Source organism: Puma concolor, chromosome A2 (assembly GCF_028749965.1).
Source record: "Puma concolor isolate L17-30 chromosome A2, mPumCon1.1.hap2, whole genome shotgun sequence".
Lineage (NCBI taxonomy): Eukaryota > Metazoa > Chordata > Mammalia > Carnivora > Felidae > Puma > Puma concolor.
Window position 1 is genome coordinate 163,030,358 of NC_141668.1, and position 17,312 is coordinate 163,047,669.

General features: G+C 56.9%; 2 protein-coding genes across 3 annotated transcripts; one reads left to right on the plus strand and one right to left on the minus strand.

Annotated features, from left to right (window-relative positions):
- Positions 1-3,777: 3,777 nt before the first annotated feature.
- On the minus strand, positions 3,778-10,369 carry GET3 (guided entry of tail-anchored proteins factor 3, ATPase). Its single transcript, XM_086698986.1, has 7 exons — positions 10,182-10,369; positions 9,194-9,341; positions 5,685-5,833; positions 5,448-5,598; positions 4,826-4,933; positions 4,539-4,736; positions 3,778-4,129 (listed from the first exon to the last, which is right to left on the minus strand). The coding sequence occupies exons 1-7, from the start codon at positions 10,340-10,342 to the stop codon at positions 3,998-4,000; spliced, it is 1,047 nt and encodes a 348-aa protein (XP_086555112.1). The 5' UTR covers positions 10,343-10,369; the 3' UTR covers positions 3,778-3,997.
- A 1,401-nt stretch (positions 10,370-11,770) lies between these two features.
- On the plus strand, positions 11,771-15,239 carry TRIR (telomerase RNA component interacting RNase). Of its 2 annotated transcripts, XM_086698988.1 has the most exons (3): positions 11,804-12,193; positions 14,397-14,474; positions 14,800-15,239. In XM_086698988.1, exons 1-3 carry the CDS (start codon positions 11,843-11,845, stop codon positions 14,905-14,907), a joined length of 537 nt encoding a protein of 178 aa, XP_086555114.1. In that variant the 5' UTR covers positions 11,804-11,842; the 3' UTR covers positions 14,908-15,239. The 2 variants fall into 2 exon arrangements, with proteins under 2 accessions (XP_025772086.1, XP_086555114.1); XM_025916301.2 differs by lacking the exon at positions 14,800-15,239 and having other exon boundaries at positions 11,771-12,170; positions 14,397-14,473.
- Positions 15,240-17,312: the final 2,073 nt, after the last annotated feature.

The window sequence follows — 17,312 nt, forward strand, 5'->3', positions numbered from 1 at the left end:
GGTGCCGGCTGGCTCAGTTTCGCGTCCCCTCTTACAGGCACCCCAGCCTCCTGTTCCTCTCTCAAGGGTTGCGTCCCTTGTCCAGGTTTCTGGGCTCTTCCCAGGCCTGCTCAGACCTGCCCTAGCCCTCAGTCATCCCCAAGCCCCTTCTCGCAGACTCTCTTCCCGGGACCACTGGTCCCAGAGCCTTGCGTCTACTCCTCAGGGGCCCTCTCCCTCCATCCTCCACCCCCAAGACCCTTGGGTCCACCGCGCAGCCTCAGCAACCCTCTGTGCGATCCCGTATCCCTTACCTGAGCTCCGTCTACAGCCTTCCCCACTCCGAGCCTCCGGCACCTCGGTTTCTAGAGTCTTAGGACTCCAGCTCTTCAGCAGCCTGGACCTCCTCCCTCAGGTCCCACCTCTGCCGCCTCTCCACGCTTCTACAGCCCCCGGTCTCAGCCCATCTTCCACACTCGCACTCCCTTTTGAAGCCCTTGGAAGCCCGATCCTCCAGCCTCCAGCAGGACCCCAGGTCCTGTCCCCCTGGGCCCTCTGCCTCAGGCTGGTCTCTCCCCTGCACAGCTCCCCCAGCCTATCCACTCCCCACTTAATTGCCCTGGCTCTGCCCCTTCACCCCTCTTCTGGACCCACCTTGACCTTTCATCTGTCCATGCCCCTCCAGCCTTCCGAGCCCTCAACTCCCCACCCCGAGGAGGCCAATGGAGACCCATCTGTCCTCAGGGTCCTCTGCTCCCCCAGGCCTCCGCCCTTCTCACCTGGTGGTGGGTGCAGGGACAAACGGGGCCAGGGACAGACTGGGCGGAAGGCTTCAGCGTTAGGTGGGGCTGAGGCCAGACCCTGGGGAGAGGGGGCTGGGGAGTGGGCGTGGGCAGCCCCTCCCTGGCCCGCCCCCCCTTGGCTGCAGCCTCAGAACTTTGTTTGGAGAAGCGGAGCCAGTTTGTGACCTGGGGCAGGGGGGAGCAATCCGCCCTGTCCTCCCTTGCTCCTCCCTGTGTCTCTCCCAGTCAGTCACTGGCAGGTCCAAGGGATCTTGGACCTAAGCTGGGGGAGGGGGCAGGGCCTGTCTCCTTCCCAGTTCCAGAAAGAGACACACACACACTGCTCAGTGAGGCTGTGTCATCCCACAGTCACTTGTAATCACACACCGTCACAAAGATGCATATAGAAACACACACCATAGACTCAGACCCGAGTTTAGTTTAACACAGCCTCCCACGACCACGGTAAGCCAGAGGGCTGTCAGTACACATTATCACAAAGACTTACAAAGTCACGCAAGACACTTAGCTCCACCCGTGCCCAACACTCAAATATAGGCAGATGGGCCCTAACCCAGCTGGCTGTCAGCTCTCGGGGACCCACATGGTACTCCAAACAGCCACTCAGGAGCACATGGGCGGGGACCTGGGACCCTGCATTCCCTCCTGATCCCCCCGCCCCCCGCCATGTAACAAAGACACACGCAAGGTCACACAACCGCTAAGCAGACACCCCACAATGCCTTCACAAACACACAATCACACACACACACAGGAGGTAGCACACATTTATTCCCGGTCTCTCCTGCGCCAAGACAGACCCGTGTTCACATGCCAGATACAGGAACACCTGCCCTCAACATAGTGGGACATAGTCCTGGGTCAGAACAGGGTCCTAAACACACCCATACAACAGAGACCCCTCCCCAACAGTCCCACAGACCCTTCTATCTCGCTGGGGTCAGGCCCATAACCCCCTCCCCCCCACCCCCCCCCACCCCCGCCGTGAAATTCATCTGCATTTGCACATCAATGCATAGGACACTCTCTCCCCAGTGCTCCCTCGCTGTATTGTGTAAGCATCCCCACCCATACACACACCCCAGGTCTCAGATACTCTCAGTATTGCCATGAACACACAAGCTTAGGGATGCAAAACCTTGTCCCCGAATGTTGCACAGACGCAGACAGATGTTCCGCCTTCACAGACGTCTACGAAGGGGGTACTCCCAGCCTGACACAAATAGCCCTTATCCCCAACATCAAACTCGTAGCCCAGCGTGGAAGGGTTCCTACCCCGAGGGGCACCCTTGAAGGCCCTCAAATGCACCATGTGCCCTAGGAGTGAGGATGGCCCGTTGCAGCCCCGCCCTGAAGCCTTGCCAGCCGGGACACTGTGTTCCCAGACTGGCAGATGTCTGCCCTGCCCCAGGTAATTAGGAACTGGCCCGGGCTGGTCACCCTCAGACCCAAATCTCTGCCATCCAGCTGCCGGACAGCCTGTAAAAGGGGGCGAGGGGGTGGTGTTGCCAGCTTCAGGGCCTGGGGAAGGTATGGGCTTCAAGTTGACGGTTGGTTCCTGACCAGAGGCCCCCACTTCCTAGGATGCATCCTCACCCACACTACAGCTAGCCCCCAACCTGTGCTCATCCCCCCACTCCCAGCTCACACGTGTCTCCACACACTTCTGACTGCTGGACCCCCGCTGGATCCGGGGCAGGTTGCCCAGGCTAGCTCACATGCTTAATACTTGTAACAGCAAAGAATAACAAACACTCCCTGGCGGCTACGTGCCTGGTGCTGTTGCAAAGACGTTACCTACTTCGTCTCATGGAGTCCTTACAAGCAGGACTATGAAATTGGTGCTTTTGGTATTTCTACATCCGGATAGGGAAACTGAGGCTCAGAGGACACATGCTCGTTCGTGGCATGGCTGATATTTGAACTCAGGCAGTTTGACTTGGAGCCCGGGGTCTCTGTCACAGGCTGCACCACCGTGTTTGTTTACAAAGGCCACCAGAACCTGTCCACACCTGCCTGCACACACCCAGTGGAATAGTGTAGGGGGGACACGTCTAGGCTTGTGACTGGGTTTCCCTTACACAAACACCCTGGCTCACCCATGGTCTGGGTGTGCAGTCTAAACACCACTTCCTGACTCATGCATGTCCTCAAGCACCCCCTTTCTGTCCCCTCTAACCAGCTCTGGCTCGGAACTTGCAAATAAATGGTCAGCATCACAACCAGTCTTGGGTCTGTCAACTGGGGAGGACATCGGCTGTCCAGGCAGTGGCAGAGGGAGCATGAAAGGATGTAAGGGACCCCGCTAACTGCCTTCCAAGCTGTTGTGAGAACTCTCCCAGGGTCTGGTGAATTCTGCCGTGACCCTGAACGGCCACCCTTTATGTCTCCGTTTTAGGGATAAGGAGCTCAAACTGCAGGAAGCATGTTACCTATAACTCAGCGAGGCTGCTCTTGAGACACACAGGACTTCAGGGGCTCACCTGGCCTGAGTCCTCTGCCATCCCGTCCCCTAATTAGCTCCCCTGTTGCAGCTCTGTGCAGCCTCGGTGGCAGAGGGAGCAGCAGTTGGGGGGTGGAGACTGTTAATCCTCAGTCTGGCAGGCCTAGCCTCTGCCCAGGGCGCCCACTAATTCCCAAACCAAACAGCAGGCAGTGCTGGGCCCGTGCCGGCCTAATCCGCTCCCCACCAGCCTGGGGCTGGCGAAGGGGCCTCCCCGTTCCCACGCTCTGAACCTCAAAGGAAGTAGGCAGATGCTCCTCTTCTATTACAGGTTTTAGAGCCCCAGCAGGGACACCGCTATCCATAGAGTTAGAAGAGGACACCCCCTTGCCGAAGATACCCTCCTTCCAAAATGGCCATCATAAACATACATCTCTATCAGATCTCTGTTGTGACTGGGTTCCTCTAGAGGTGCCATTTTTGTGCAGTGTACAACCTGTGCAACTGTACATAAAGCTGTCAACCCCCAACCCCTCTACATCAACATCCACAGTGATTTAAGATCATTTTATTGAGGGGCGAGAGGCAGGGAGAGGTGGGGGGCAGCTGCAGCCCCCCCAGCCCCACCAGGGGGAACACACCTCCTCCCCGCCTCCCACCCCCCAAATGACTCCCCCTATGCTATGGGGGGACTTTGTGCAAATTCTGCCCCGGGGGCGGAGGTGGGTGGAGGGTGGGTGTGAAATGGCAGCGACTGGGGCTGGCGGCAGTGCTACTGGGCACTGGGGGGCTTGTAGGGCTCCAAGAGGAGGGCAGAGAAGGTGTTGACCTTGTCCGCCCCCCGCACCTCGTGGGGCAGCAGCGGCAGCTTCACAATGTGGAAGTCTTCATACAGATCCTCCATCTGTGGCCAAGGCATAGGGCAGATGGCAGCAGTCAGAGGGCCGTGGGGCAGGGACAGAATGTGGGTCAGTGGGAGGGGTCGGACTGGGGACCGCCCAGGATTGGGGGAGAATGTGGGGCAGGGGCTTCACAGGGTGATAGGTGGGAGTGAGACCAGTGAGGTCAGAGATCACTGGGCTGGACCTCCCCCTCCCTGGGGGTCAGAGGTCCCCAGGTCAGGCCAGCTACAGTCCTTTAGAGCCAGAATTAGGGTGCAGAGCAGGAGTCTGGGGCAGAGGGTCAGAAGACGGGATGGAGCAAAAGGTCAGGGGACGCAGTAGAAGATGGGTGGTGCCTTGCTTGGGCTGGGCCAGGCCCCAACTTCCAGGGTCAAAGGTGTGAGGGCTGGGCAGGCAGTCGGGCATGCACACCTGGTCCAGGTACTTGGCCTGAATCTTATGGCGGGCCTCACACATCTTGCAGGGCTTCTCGGGGTCAGGGAAGACGAGCTGGTTGACGATGATGTTGTGGGTGTCAATCTTGCATTTGGCCAGCTCCTGAATCAGTCGCTCCGTCTCGTACAGGGACAGGAACTCGGCAATGCACACGCAGATGAAGGTTGTCTGCTCCTGCGGGGCGTGAGAGTGGACAGTGAGGGGCAGGTTCGGGCCCTGTCCCCATCCCAAGCCTCTCACCGCCAGCCCGGACCGGGACTCACAGGGTCCTTGAACTGCTCGCTGACGGAGCGGATGACGGGCAGCGTCTCCTCCAGCTTGGAGGCCAGCTGATCCGCGTTCATGTCCCCTAGGCCCAGCATGTTGCACATCTGTGGGGAAGACGTGGGAGGCTCACGGCTTACCTGGGGCACATTCCGGCACCTGAGCTGGGGACTCAGAAACCACCAGGGGGACAATTTCTGACACCTCTCAGCATTAAGGGGCCTTGAGCAGACCACGGCGGGGGGGGGGGGGGGGGGGGGCGTCAACCCAGCTCTGCTGTTTCTGGGGGGACCGTGGCCAGGACAAGGAAGGTGAGGCCCAGAGAAGCGAACTGACTTGCTTGAGGTCACACAGCCGTGTCGCATCAGAGTGTAGAGCATTTGAGCCTGGGCCGCCGGGCTCTGGAATACGTGTTTTCAAACTCTGTCTGGAGCACTCAGTGGGTGGGGCAAGACGTGACTCCTATGGGGCAGGGGGACAGGCCGCCCACCCCACTGCGAAGGTCCATCCCTTCCGCTGGGAAATGCGGACCGAGAGGCCGTGGGTGGGAAAGGCCTCTGTTACTGCTCCTGTGCACGCTCTGACACAGGGGGTGCCCGGACGCCCCGGGGCCCTGCCTGCCTGTGAGATGAAGGGGCTGATCTGGTTCTTGATCTGCATGAGGCGGCCCAGGCCCCGCTCCACGATGGTGGGGAAGTTGAGCAGCCTAAGCGTGTGGCCTGTGGGAGCCGTGTCGAACACCACCACCGAGAAGTTCATGCCCTTCACCAGCCTGCGGGGAGATGAGGGTCAGGCCTGTTTGCCCTCTTCTACCCCAGCCCCCCTCCCCCTGCCCCGCCCCTGCTGGCAGGGCCTGACCTCATGACCTCTGCGTAGCTCATGGCCTCGTCAATGCCGGGGAAGGCGCTCATGGCCTCCTGCATCATCTTCTTGCCCATGCTTAGCATGTTGTCCTCCTCGAAGAACTCATCGGGCAGTTCAGCCACGCCAAGGCTGGGGTCGATCTCCTGAAGGCCGAGGGGTCAAGACTCAGGCTGCCGCTGCTGCTGTCGCCGCCGCCGCCGCCAGGCCTTTGACCCAGGCGCCGGGCCGGAGAGAGCCCACGGAGGCTCCGAATACATCCCTTCGTCAGGTCACGGCTGGGGACACCCCTGAGGTGCCACGGCCCTGCCCCAGGCCACTGCAGGGCTTGTGAGGTCACACAAATGGTCAAACTATTTCACCAACATATGCAAAACTGCAAACTGTGATTGGCCCCCCAGAGGGAAGTCAAAGCCCACGGCTGGGCCCTTGCGCTGGCTGGTCCCCAACTAGGGCCCCGACCTCCTCCAGATCGTTCCTCGAACACGAGCCCTCCCTGACCATCCCAGCCAATAATGAGGCCTCAGCTCCCCCTGTCCTGCCTTCATTTCTCCTCCACACCTAGCCCTTCCCGACGTGGCTTACTCGTCATGTTTACCACCTGTCTCCCCAACCAGAACGTCAGCACCGCGAAGAGAGGGAGTTTTCTGTCTTGTTTACTGCTATGTCCCAGCACCTTCTGGAAGTGTCTGGCACACAGTAGGGCCTCAACACGTATGTGGGATCCACGAAGGGACGACTGTCCCTGGGGTCTCCGGTCTGCCCTGGATTCAGAGCCCCCCTCTCCACCCTCCTCCCATGTCACCACTTCGTGACTTCACAGGGCCCACGGTGAAGCCCCTAACTCGCTGGCCTCAGAGGCCATTTCCATGCAGGGAGCTTGTCCATCCATCACCTGCTACAGACACACCATTACCGAGCGATTGCTAGTAAATGGCCACCTCTAAGCTCCCACGCCTGACTCTCTGACCTGGGCCTCCTCGCCTCCTACCTCAGTTACTTAAACCTCTTTAGGCCACCTTGTCCCCACACCACTGCCTGCTTGTTCACTGTCAGTGTCCCTCACGGCTAGCGTTCTTTTTTTTATTTATTTAAAAAAAGTTTTTTGCTTTTTGTTTTTAACATTTATTCATTATCGAGAGACAGAGAGAGATAGAGCACGAGCATGGGAGGGGCAGAGAGAGAGGGAGACACAGAATCCGAAGCAGGCTCCAGGCTCCGAGCTGTCAGTACGGAGCCCGATGCGGGGCTCGAACCCATGAACTGTGAGATCATGACCTGAGCCGGAGTTGAACGCCCAACCGACTGAGCCACCCAGGCGCCCCTCATGGCTAGCATTCTTATCCAGCCTGACTCCACAGAGTGTCTGTGCAAACATTCCCTTTTCCCTCTGTCGCTGGCAACATCCCCACTCTGGTCATTCCCAGCTCTCTGATATGGCTGTACGGAGGTGAACATTGCGGAAATACACTTGACGAATGACTCTCACCTTGCTCCCCATTCCTGAGCACAGATCTCCAAAAGGCACTCAAGCCAGACAAACCCTCAGGAGTTTCTTTCTCCTCAAACCTTGTCCGTCCCGTTCACCCCTGGCTCTCTGCCGAGACCAGTGCCGTGCCTGATTAGAAAAAGAAGCCACTGGAGCATCTGGGTGGCTCAGTCGGTTAAGCTTCTGACTTCGGCTCAGGTCACGATCTCGTGGTTTGTGAGTTCAAGCCCCACATTGGGCTCTGTGCTGACAGCTCGGAGCCCGGAGCCTGCTCCGGATTCTGTACCTCCCTCTCTCTCTGCTCCTCCCCTGCTCGCACTCTGTCTCTTTCTCAAAAAATGAAAAAAATGGGGAAAAAAGAAAACAAAAACAAAACAAAAGAAAAAGAAGCCACTGGCTGCCAACACCCTCCTCTCTCCCCAGGCTCCCCACGCCTTGCCCCTATGTCCTGGGTCTGTGAGCTGAATGGGGCTCACAGCCGCCCACCTGCCTGAGGACCATCCTTGGCCAGCATCCTTGCTCCCTCCCTGTTAGAGCATTTGCATCAGCCAACAAACTTGCTCTAGCACTCCCTCAAAAAAAAAAAAAAAAAAAAGCCTCCTTAACACCCCTCACCCTGTCTCCCTCCGGCAATGGCCCCCTTTCTCAGCCCCCATCATGGCTGATCGTTGTCCCCACCTCCTCAGCTCAGCCACTCTGGGCAGGCTCTTGCCCTCACTCCCAGACTGGTCTCTCTAAAACAATATGCCTGCTGGAGCCCACAACTCCTTCCTGTCTCGAGTCCCTTTGTCCTCCTGGATTCAGGAGCTCACAATCCCTGGCTTTCCTCCCACTTCGTCCATGGCTCCTTCCTGGCCTCCCTCACTGTTCCCCCCTCGCTCTCCCTGCCCCTGGACCCTAAATGCTGACATGACCGCAGTTTGTTTCCGGGCTTCTGGGCAGTTTGTCTCTTCTCATTCTCCTCTACTCACACCGCTTTGAATACCATCCTTGGGACAATGACTCCCAAATCCACACCCACCTCTTCCAAGCTCACAAAACACAGATAACAAAGCCACTGCCCCGACGTCTCCACTTGGATGTCCTGGATGCCTTGGATTCACTGTAGCCAAAATGGAATTCCTGACTTGTCCCTTCAAAACCTGTTTCTCTCCTGGCCGCCACCATCCCAGCTGCTCAGGCAGCCACTAAGAGATGTACTTAATTCACTTCTTTCCCCATCTATTACAACCAAGGACTTGCAGTGCTTTACTTCCAAAACACATTTCAAATGTGACCACTTCACCCAGTATTCTGCCCCTGAGTCTAGGCTGCCATCATGTCTAGCCTGATCACTGGCCCACTCTCCTTGTTAGTTTCTTTGTTTCCATCCTTAACTTACAATCCATTCTTGGCACTGCCGCCACAGGAAGCTTTTCGAAAAATGCATCAGGAGGGGCGCCTGGGTGGCTCGGTCAGTTAAGCAACCGACTTCAGTTCAGGTCATGATCTCACAGTTGGTGGGTTCAGGTCCGGCGTCTGGCTCTGTGCTTACAGCTCAGAGCCTGGAGTCTGCTTTGGATTCTGTGTGTGTGTGTGTGTGTCTCTCTCAGCCCCTCCCCCATTCGTGCTCTGTTTCTCTCTCTCAAAAATGAATAAACATTAAAAAAAAAAAACTTATAAAAAAAAGAAAAAGAAAAATGAATTTGGCCATGACATTGCCCTGCTTAAAACAAACAGGTTCCCATTTAAACTTGGAATCAAACATAACTGCTTCCAGTGGCTGGTAAGATCCTATGCCACGTGTCTGTGATTGACCTGACATTTCTTCCCCTCCCCTTGTTCACTAAACTCTGGTCACTCCAGCCTCCTTTCTGCTCTGCAAACATTCCTCACTCATTCTCCTGTGGGTATGTTAATGGGTGAAATTGGAGACATGATGCAGAATGGGCAGGACAAGGTAGCCGATGGTGGGTGTTCACAGAGAGGGAATGAAGGGCCTTTGCCAGAGTGGGGAGTTGAGCCCAGCTTCACTCACCATGGCGAAGAGGTTGTCATAGCCTTTGACCTTGGTAGGCACCTTGGAGAACTTCTGGTCAAATGCATCGGAGATGTTGTGGGCTGGGTCGGTGGAGATGATCAGAACACTCTCCCTCCCCTTGGATAGCTGGACCGCTAAGCTGCAGCTGGCCGAGGGAAAGGTCAAAAGGCAGGGAGTGAGGGGTCAGCCTCTGCTCCCTAGGTCTGCAAAAGGTTATATAGGCCCCAGGGGCAGGGGACCCTGATCAGCAGGGACCTTGAGAGAGGAATATGGGTAGCTGCAGAATCAAGCCTTAATTCCTGTTGAGGGACCCTCTCAAACTTCACCCACTGACCCCTCTGGGTGGCTACAGTAGTGAGGTTTAGCTGTCTGAGTCGGTCTGGCCTGATGCCTGCTTCTTCTTTGTTGGTATGGAGTGGCACGGTCCAGCTAGCCTAAATTGACCCCGTGCCCCCTCCCTAAACACTAAGCTAAGGGGTCCCTTGCATTACCGGCTAAACTCAGGATGGTTCAGTCCACTTCTTCAGGATAATTTGCCCCAGGGACCCTCCCCCTCCTCCCAGCAGACGGGGATAGTCTAATCACGTGACCCCTCCCGCCTACCACCTCTACCCCCACGTGGCCTTGGAATGGCAAGGTTCACCCTACTAGGATAGTCCGCCCCGATGCCCCTCCCCCTACTTTGAGTTCACTCTGGTACATTCCAGCTGATTAAGACACCTAAGTAGTCTCCTGGCTCCCGTGCGCTGCGTTCAATGCAGTTCTGCCCTTGAACCCCAACGGGGAGGGTCCAACTCAGGGGATTCCTGGCCTGCATTCGGCAGTATCTTCAATTTGCCCCAGGTAACTTCTGGAGTTTGACAATCAGGAACACGACGGCCCAGCCCCCTTGCCCGCTTGGGGTGGAAGAGCCAGTCCCGAGCCTCCCCTTCGCCCAGTGGTACATCCCACCCGTCTTCTCTACCCCCCGCCGGAGTTTCCTTACCTGCAGGTGGTCTTGCCAACGCCACCCTTGCCCCCGACGAAGATCCACTTAAGGCTGCGCTGTTCGATGATGTTGCTAAGCGTGGGCTCCAGCGGCTCCACATCAGGCGCATCCTCGAACTCCTCTGCCTCAACCCCCCACCCGGCCACCCCTGCCGCCATCTTGGAACGGGCTCACGTGATCAAGCGGAGCGCACCATGAAAAGCACCTACAGGGGAAATTTCCTAGCACATACCCATCAAGTCGAGGAGCCTGGATTAATTTCCTCATGGCCTGACTTTTAGAAGATAATAGAAGCTATATTTCTATTGTCTTCCGCTTCTAGGGTTCACTTTGTCGCCCTTTTGTCTATGTTTTTTCAAAGACTCCCCCTGCTGAGTTGACCTATTGGTATTTTTCAGACTACTCCCCTTCACTGATTGGACCTCAGGTCTCCTAGCTCTCCTTTCATTGGCTGCAGTTTTTTTCTCACTTTCACCAATCATTTTCTCGTCCCGGTAGCCGCCAACCTCTCCTTAGCAACCAGCCAAACACCCAGTCCAGGCCCTCTCCAAGAAGTTAGCGCTGAGGTCCGCCCTGGCCTGACTCCATAGGTTCAACTCCCTGTCGATCATTTTCCCTATTCTCCAAATTGGTTCCCGATATCTCCTCAGGTTCGTCTCCTCTGTTATCCAATTGGCTGTGAGCCACCTGGCTCTTGACGCAAACCAATCACAGACGAACCGATTAGTTGGCCGAAGACAGGTTCCGGGACTGCAAATAGGTTAGAGGGACAACTCCAGTTGTGGGCAGGGTCCGCAGATCTTTGTCCAGTGCGCCGTGCTGGGCAGTCCAGGGCAGGGACCACACCTGCAACTGCACTCTTTGTCGCAGAAAGGACCCTATTCCCGAAAACCTTCTTGCACTGTTTCCTGTTGGGAGGGGAGACTCCTTCGAATTCCCTGTTTGAACCTCTGTCCTGGGCAGGAATACAGCAGGGTCCCAGGCCCTTGGTGAACACTCTTAACCTTAGATAGACTACAGCCTAGAAATATCCGCGGCTTCACTTGAGTACTCCAGCCCCCCAAATACACCCTTGTTGTCAGATGGGGACCCCAGCTCCACGGAGCCAGCTGTGTTCCCATTCCCAAAGGAGAGCTCCATCTCAGAGGCAGATACACAACCCAAAAAAACCCCATTTCTAGTCGGGGGCGGGGCTCAGGCTAGATATGTCCTCTAGACCAAGATAGGGACCTCGGTTCCGAGGTGTCAATTGGGTACACAGTCTCTGATGGGGTCCTTTCCCTCAGAGAGATTATCCCTGGTGCCAGAAGGGGATCTTAGCCCCGGAAAGCTAATGTGCCCCCAGTTTCAAGCGGGAACTTCACTCCGGAGAGCCAGCTACAGCCCCAGTCTCAGACAATGGCTCCATTCCCCGGGAGACTATGCGTAATGCCTGCCCAAACCTAGCTGGATTATAAGAACCCGCGTGGCTGGGCGGGCTCGTCGCTTTTGGTTTTACCCCTTATTCGCCCCGCCCCACACACTCCGCCCCCACTGCGGACGCTTGAGGGCCAGACCGCTCTTCCCGGCATGCATTGCCTGGGACGGGGCAAGTCGGGCGCCAAGCGCCTGGCCGGAGCCGCCTTCCCGGAGTCCTTTGCGCGGCACCTGGCGACAAAATGGCTGCCCGAGGGAGACGGGCGGAGCCTCCGGGCCGGGAGGCGCCGGGCCCCGCGGGCGGCGGCGGCGTCGGGAGCCGATGGGCTGAGTCTGGGCCCGGGACGTCGCCCGAGAGCGGGGACGAGGAAGCGTCGGGCGCGGGTTCTAGCCCGGTGTCGGGCGGTGTGAACTTGTTCGCCAACGACGGCAGCTTCCTGGAGCTGTTCAAGCGGAAGATGGAGGAGGAGCAGCGGCAGCGGCAGGAGGAGCCGCCCCCGGGCCCGCCGCGACCCGACCAGCCTGCCGCCGCCGCCGCCGCGGGCCCTGGGGATCTGAAGAGGAAGGGCGGCCCGGGCCCTACGCTCAGCTTCGTAAGGAGCCGCGGGGGTGGGGGCGGGCGCCAGGGCCTGCCTTGGCAGAGGGATTCGGGGCCCGAGAAAGGGGATCGGGATCGGGGTCCACCCTCCAGCCCAGATGAGGGGGCTGTTCGGGTCGCCCACTAAGGATCCGGAAACTGGATTCTCGACGAGAGGTCTGGGGGCGGGGGTGGGGACCCCCGGAGCCCGCCCGCGGGGGCCGGGAACCAGAGAATTGCATTCGAAACAGCGCTCCGTGGAGGGGGAAATCAGGATCCCGGGATTCCTATTTGAGTGGTACTTGAACTTGGATAATGGGACCATCTTCCACTATGGGGAAGGGGGGGGCAAATTCAAATCTGGAATCTGAGCTGTGTGGATTAGAGACTCTCAGAACGCTTACTGTGTGACCTTAGGAAATTTGCTCAATTTCCCTGAGTTTCATTCGCCCAGTGTCCATTTATTGAGCACCTTACCTTATGCTGAGCATTGTGCTGGGTGCTGGATATGCCGTGTTGAACATGACAAGATCGTTGCTTTCCTGGAGTATCTGGGCTGGCCTATCCTTAAATTTCCTATTTACAAAAACGGCTATCATTGCATTTTCTGACGTGGTGGGGGTTCCGTGAGGTCATCCGGGAGGTTAGTGCCGGGTTTGTCTTATAGGAAGGGTTAAACCACCAGTGATTCTCAATTGGGAATGAACACCCCACCCCACCCTACCCTCCACCCCCACAATTTGGCAGTCTGGAGAAATTTGGGGTTGTCAGAACTGGGGGAGGGGTGCTGTTGACATCTGTGAGTAGGGGCTAGAGCTGCTGCTTAAATCCTACAATGCACAGGATAGCCCCCTGACCCCAAGCAAAAATGATCCCGCTCAAAATGTCACCAGTGTGAGGTTGAGAAACTCTAGGCTAAATAAATGGCAACTATATTGATGCTCATCTCTGAGCTTGCTTTGTTTCTGATATTAAGATCAAGTCCCTGGGGGCTCCTCTCTGGCTCAGTTGGTAGGCCACGCGACTCTTGATCTCAGGGTCTAGAGTTCAAGCCCGACCTTGGGCATGGAGCCTGTTTAAAAAAAAAAAAAAAAAAAAAATCTGACAAGTTTCTTTAATAACAACAACAACAAAAAGAAGAATGAAAAAGAAGCAGCTAACTCACAGCCTGGGTATTCATTTGTTCAGAGATGAGGTCTGTGTGGTGTGGAGGAAAGTGTTGGCTTGAGAGTAACAGACTGGAGGTCAAGTTTTGGATCTAACAGTGTCGTTTGGGGCAGGTGATCTAACCTCTCCAAGCCTCAGTTTGTTCATTTGTGAAAAGTGTATGGGACGAGTCCCAGCAGCACAGGTCACTTGATGCCTGGTTGAGGGGTAGAGAGGGGATGATGTGTGTGAAACCTGTCTGCCGCACGTGGGCACAGAAAGTGCTGTCCGTGGGAGCAGGTGGAGGACCAGGATGAGATCTAGAGTGAGACTTCTGTTGGAGGGGAAGTGTTCAGACCTAGGTTCCTAGGGTTGGTGGCAGAACTAGAGGTGGAGGCTGAGTACCCCTTTGTTAAGTGACAGTAACAGTGGTTGTCACTGCCTTTTTCGTTTATTCATGGAGGGGCGCTCTTAAAGGGGCCAGTTGAGGTGCAGGGGAGACGCTGTCGCTTGGCGGTTAAGGATGTTGCTCTGTGACTTGGACCCATCCAACCCTGAATCCAGTTCTGTTGTTTGCTGCCAGCAGGACCTAGGGTAGGGCCCTCTCCTTAAAGATGTTTCCTTATCTGTGAAATGGGGATGGTTGTAACCTTCACCTTAGGGCAGCTGTGAAAGTGAAGGATGACACATCCAAAGTACTTGGCACAGAGCTTAGCATACAGTGAGTGCTCAGTAAAGGGAGCTGTTGCTGACTGTGTGGTCCCTGCTAGGGGAGGGGGAAGCTTCCGGAGGGAGAGTGAGGACAGCCTGTCCCCACTGATGTGGGGGTTCTTCTCGCTTTCAGGGAGGGCAGCCCAGGGGCCCAGGACTGCCAGGGCATCATGGGCCCAGGGCAGGCGCTAAGAGTCGCGTGTGCTCCTCTCTGATTGCTGCGCAGGTCGGCCGGCTGGCGGAGCTGGGCGCGGCGTCGGGACGGGCCACCGGGCCGGGCTAGGAAGGTGTAGTGGGCCTCAGCGCCGCCAAGGGCGGGCCCGACTCCTGTAACCGTTGCAGTCTTCTGTCCCTTCACCCAGGTGGGCAAGCGCAGAGGCGGGAACAAACTAGCCCTCAAGACGGGAATAGTAGCCAAGAAGCAGAAGACGGAGGATGAGGTGAGCAGGCTGGGGGGGGGGGGGCGGGGGGGGGGAACCACTCACTGTGCCTTTCCCTTCCAGCCTCGGTGCCTGGCTGCTGAGCCCTTTCCCTCTCTGTCTAGCACCTGGGGGCCTTGGGTGGGTGTGCTGGGTGCGGGTGCGAGGAGGAGGGCTTTCAACAGGATCCCCAGATAACTTGAGTCTGCATATCTTTACCTCAAACCCAGGACCTTGAGGGTGACTTGGGGGAAGGTGGGTGTCAGCTGTCTCAGGACAGTCCTGACCCCCTGTCCCTGGCCTCCTCGGTATCCCCTTGCAACCCCTGTGTGCCCCCCACCCACAGGTATTAACAAGTAAAGGTGATGCGTGGGCCAAGTACATGGCAGAGGTGAAAAAGTACAAAGCCCATCAGTGCGGCGATGATGATAAAACTCGGCCCCTGGTGAAATGACCCCCTTCCCCCGCCTGCCTACGGCCTGGGACTCTCTGCGATGTACATAACTATTTAATGCAGCGGCAGCGGCGGCAGCCTTTCCCCTCCCCAAGGACTTCTACACAGAAGGAAATCGAGATGCTTCCCGCAGCCGCGGACGATTCTCCAGGACTCTTTTTTACCTTGAGCACTTGCCTCCTGAGACTTCATAGAACAGTGGTTTACTGTCCCCTCTCCTCCTACCTCCTCGCTCTCTCTGGCTTTTTCTGTCTTCCTCCCCATCCCACCCCACCCCACCCCACCCCTTAGCCATCACTTCTGGGAAGTAAAGAACTTGACTTAGTGCCGGAGCTGTGTGCTTGGTCTGCCTTCTTTGTTCTTTCCACTCTAAGCCTCCCCTCCCCGCCACGGCCTAGTCCTGCACCTGGTCCTGGGTCTGGCTTGGTGAGGGGACTGTTGGGGAGCACGGGGAAGACAGGAGTGCATCCTCTCCTGTTGGCCAGGACTCTCCTCGGGACACGTTTCCCCCTACCCCTGACAGAGCCCCCACTGTTGCTCCTCATGTTCAGGATCATATCCTAGCCCTCTCTGGCTGGGCCACAGCTGTCAGTTTGTTCATTCAGCAGACACTTAATGAGTGCCTACTGTGTGCCCCAGGGTTTTCTGGGACCTGGGGCCACAGCAGTGAATGGAACAGACCATATACACTTCCTGCCCTTTTGGAAAGAAACACACCAGACAAAAAGGGGGAAGCCATTTTGGGAGGTGACTGGGAAGAAGTACAGGGTGGAGGCTAGGGGGAGGGTGTCTGTTTCCCTTGACATCTGATCTGAGTCCTGAGGGAAGTGAGGAAGCAGGTGGAGGGAATAGCCAGTGTGAAAACAGGTGGGAGAACATGGGGCCTTTGTGGGGAGCTTCAAGGTGGCCCGTATGAGCCTAAAGAGTGAGGAGGGTGTGTGGATTATATACAGAGCCTTGTGTGCTAGGGTCAGGATTTGGGACTTCATGCTTAGAAGAAGCCTTGGGGGGGGGGGGGGGCAGTATGAGCCTGGGAGCCATAGGTTATATTTAATAGGCCCCCCTTTTTTTTTAAAGTTTTTTTTTTTTTAACATTTATTTGTTTTTAAGACAGAGAGACAGAGCATGAACGGGGGAGGGTCAGAGAGAGGGAGACACAGAATCTGAAACAGGCTCCAGGCTCTGAGCTGTCAGCACAGAGCCCGACGCGGGGCTCGAACCCACGGACCGCGAGATCATGACCTGAGCCGAAGTCGGCCGCTCAACCGACTGAGCCACCCAGGCGCCCCGGCCCCTTTTGGCTTCTGTGTGGAGAACAGACTGAAGAGGGCCCTGGGGCAGAACCCGGAGATGAGGCTGGGCCGGGACCGGGGGAGGGGAAGAGGTGGACAGTTGGGGGTTGAGGAAGTGAGCAGGGCTAGGATCTGGACTCTGGCGGGGCTGCTCTGTCCTGCCAGCTCCCTGCAGCCCTCCCAGGGAGGCTGGGTCGACCCCACCCTTATGTATATGTGATCAGCAGCACAGATGCCACCTTGCAGAACATGACTGTTGACACGTCAGGGGATGGAGTGTCGTCCTAAAGGAAGCCTGACTCCCCTCGTGTCCTTTTAGTGCTCCTCGTACTTCTGTGCCCTCCTGGAAGCTGCCTGGCTGCCTGTTCTCCAGTGAACCCACAAACACTTTAAGATGCCCGTGCCTCCTGATGATCCTTTCTCAAGTCTCCTAGACCTGGAGCGACATCTGGGTCCCCCCAGCCTTGGGCCCACCTCCCAGGCCTTCCCGTGCAGGAATGCCGAGCAGCTGGCACTCCTCCCCATCCCAGATTCAGGCTCCCATCCCCCTTCCGTCAGGAGGGCCACGACTTGGAAGATGATGGCAGATCATGATGGCCACCTGGTGCCTGGGACCTGTGTAGGCAGAGGGAGGAAGGCTGAGGTGGTATCCACCTGGCCTCAGACTGACAGATCCAGCCTGTGGGGGATGGGGTGGGCCTTCCAGACACGGAGCACCCCCAGACAGGCAAGACTCCTTGTTTTAGTGGAGCTAACATTCTAGATGAGGAGACAAGAAACAAAATAGAATATAGAACGCATCACACATCGGAAGGTTATACGTTCTATGGGGGTGGGGGGAGTATGAAAGGGGGGCAGAGATGAGCGTGGGAGAGATGGCAAGTGTAAGTTGGTCAGGGATGGCCCCGAGAAGGTTAACATTTGCCCTAAATTCTGAGAGCAGTGAAGATCCTTGGAAGTGTTCAAGGCCAAAGGAACAGTAGGTGCAAAGACACCCAGCTGAGAGCACCCCTGGCTCCTCAAAGAGAAGAGCGGTAGCGGGCTTCGGACAAGGAGACGTGCCCCTCTCGCTTCCTGCTGACTTCCTGCTGCAAGGCTTGTCCGGTTTATCTT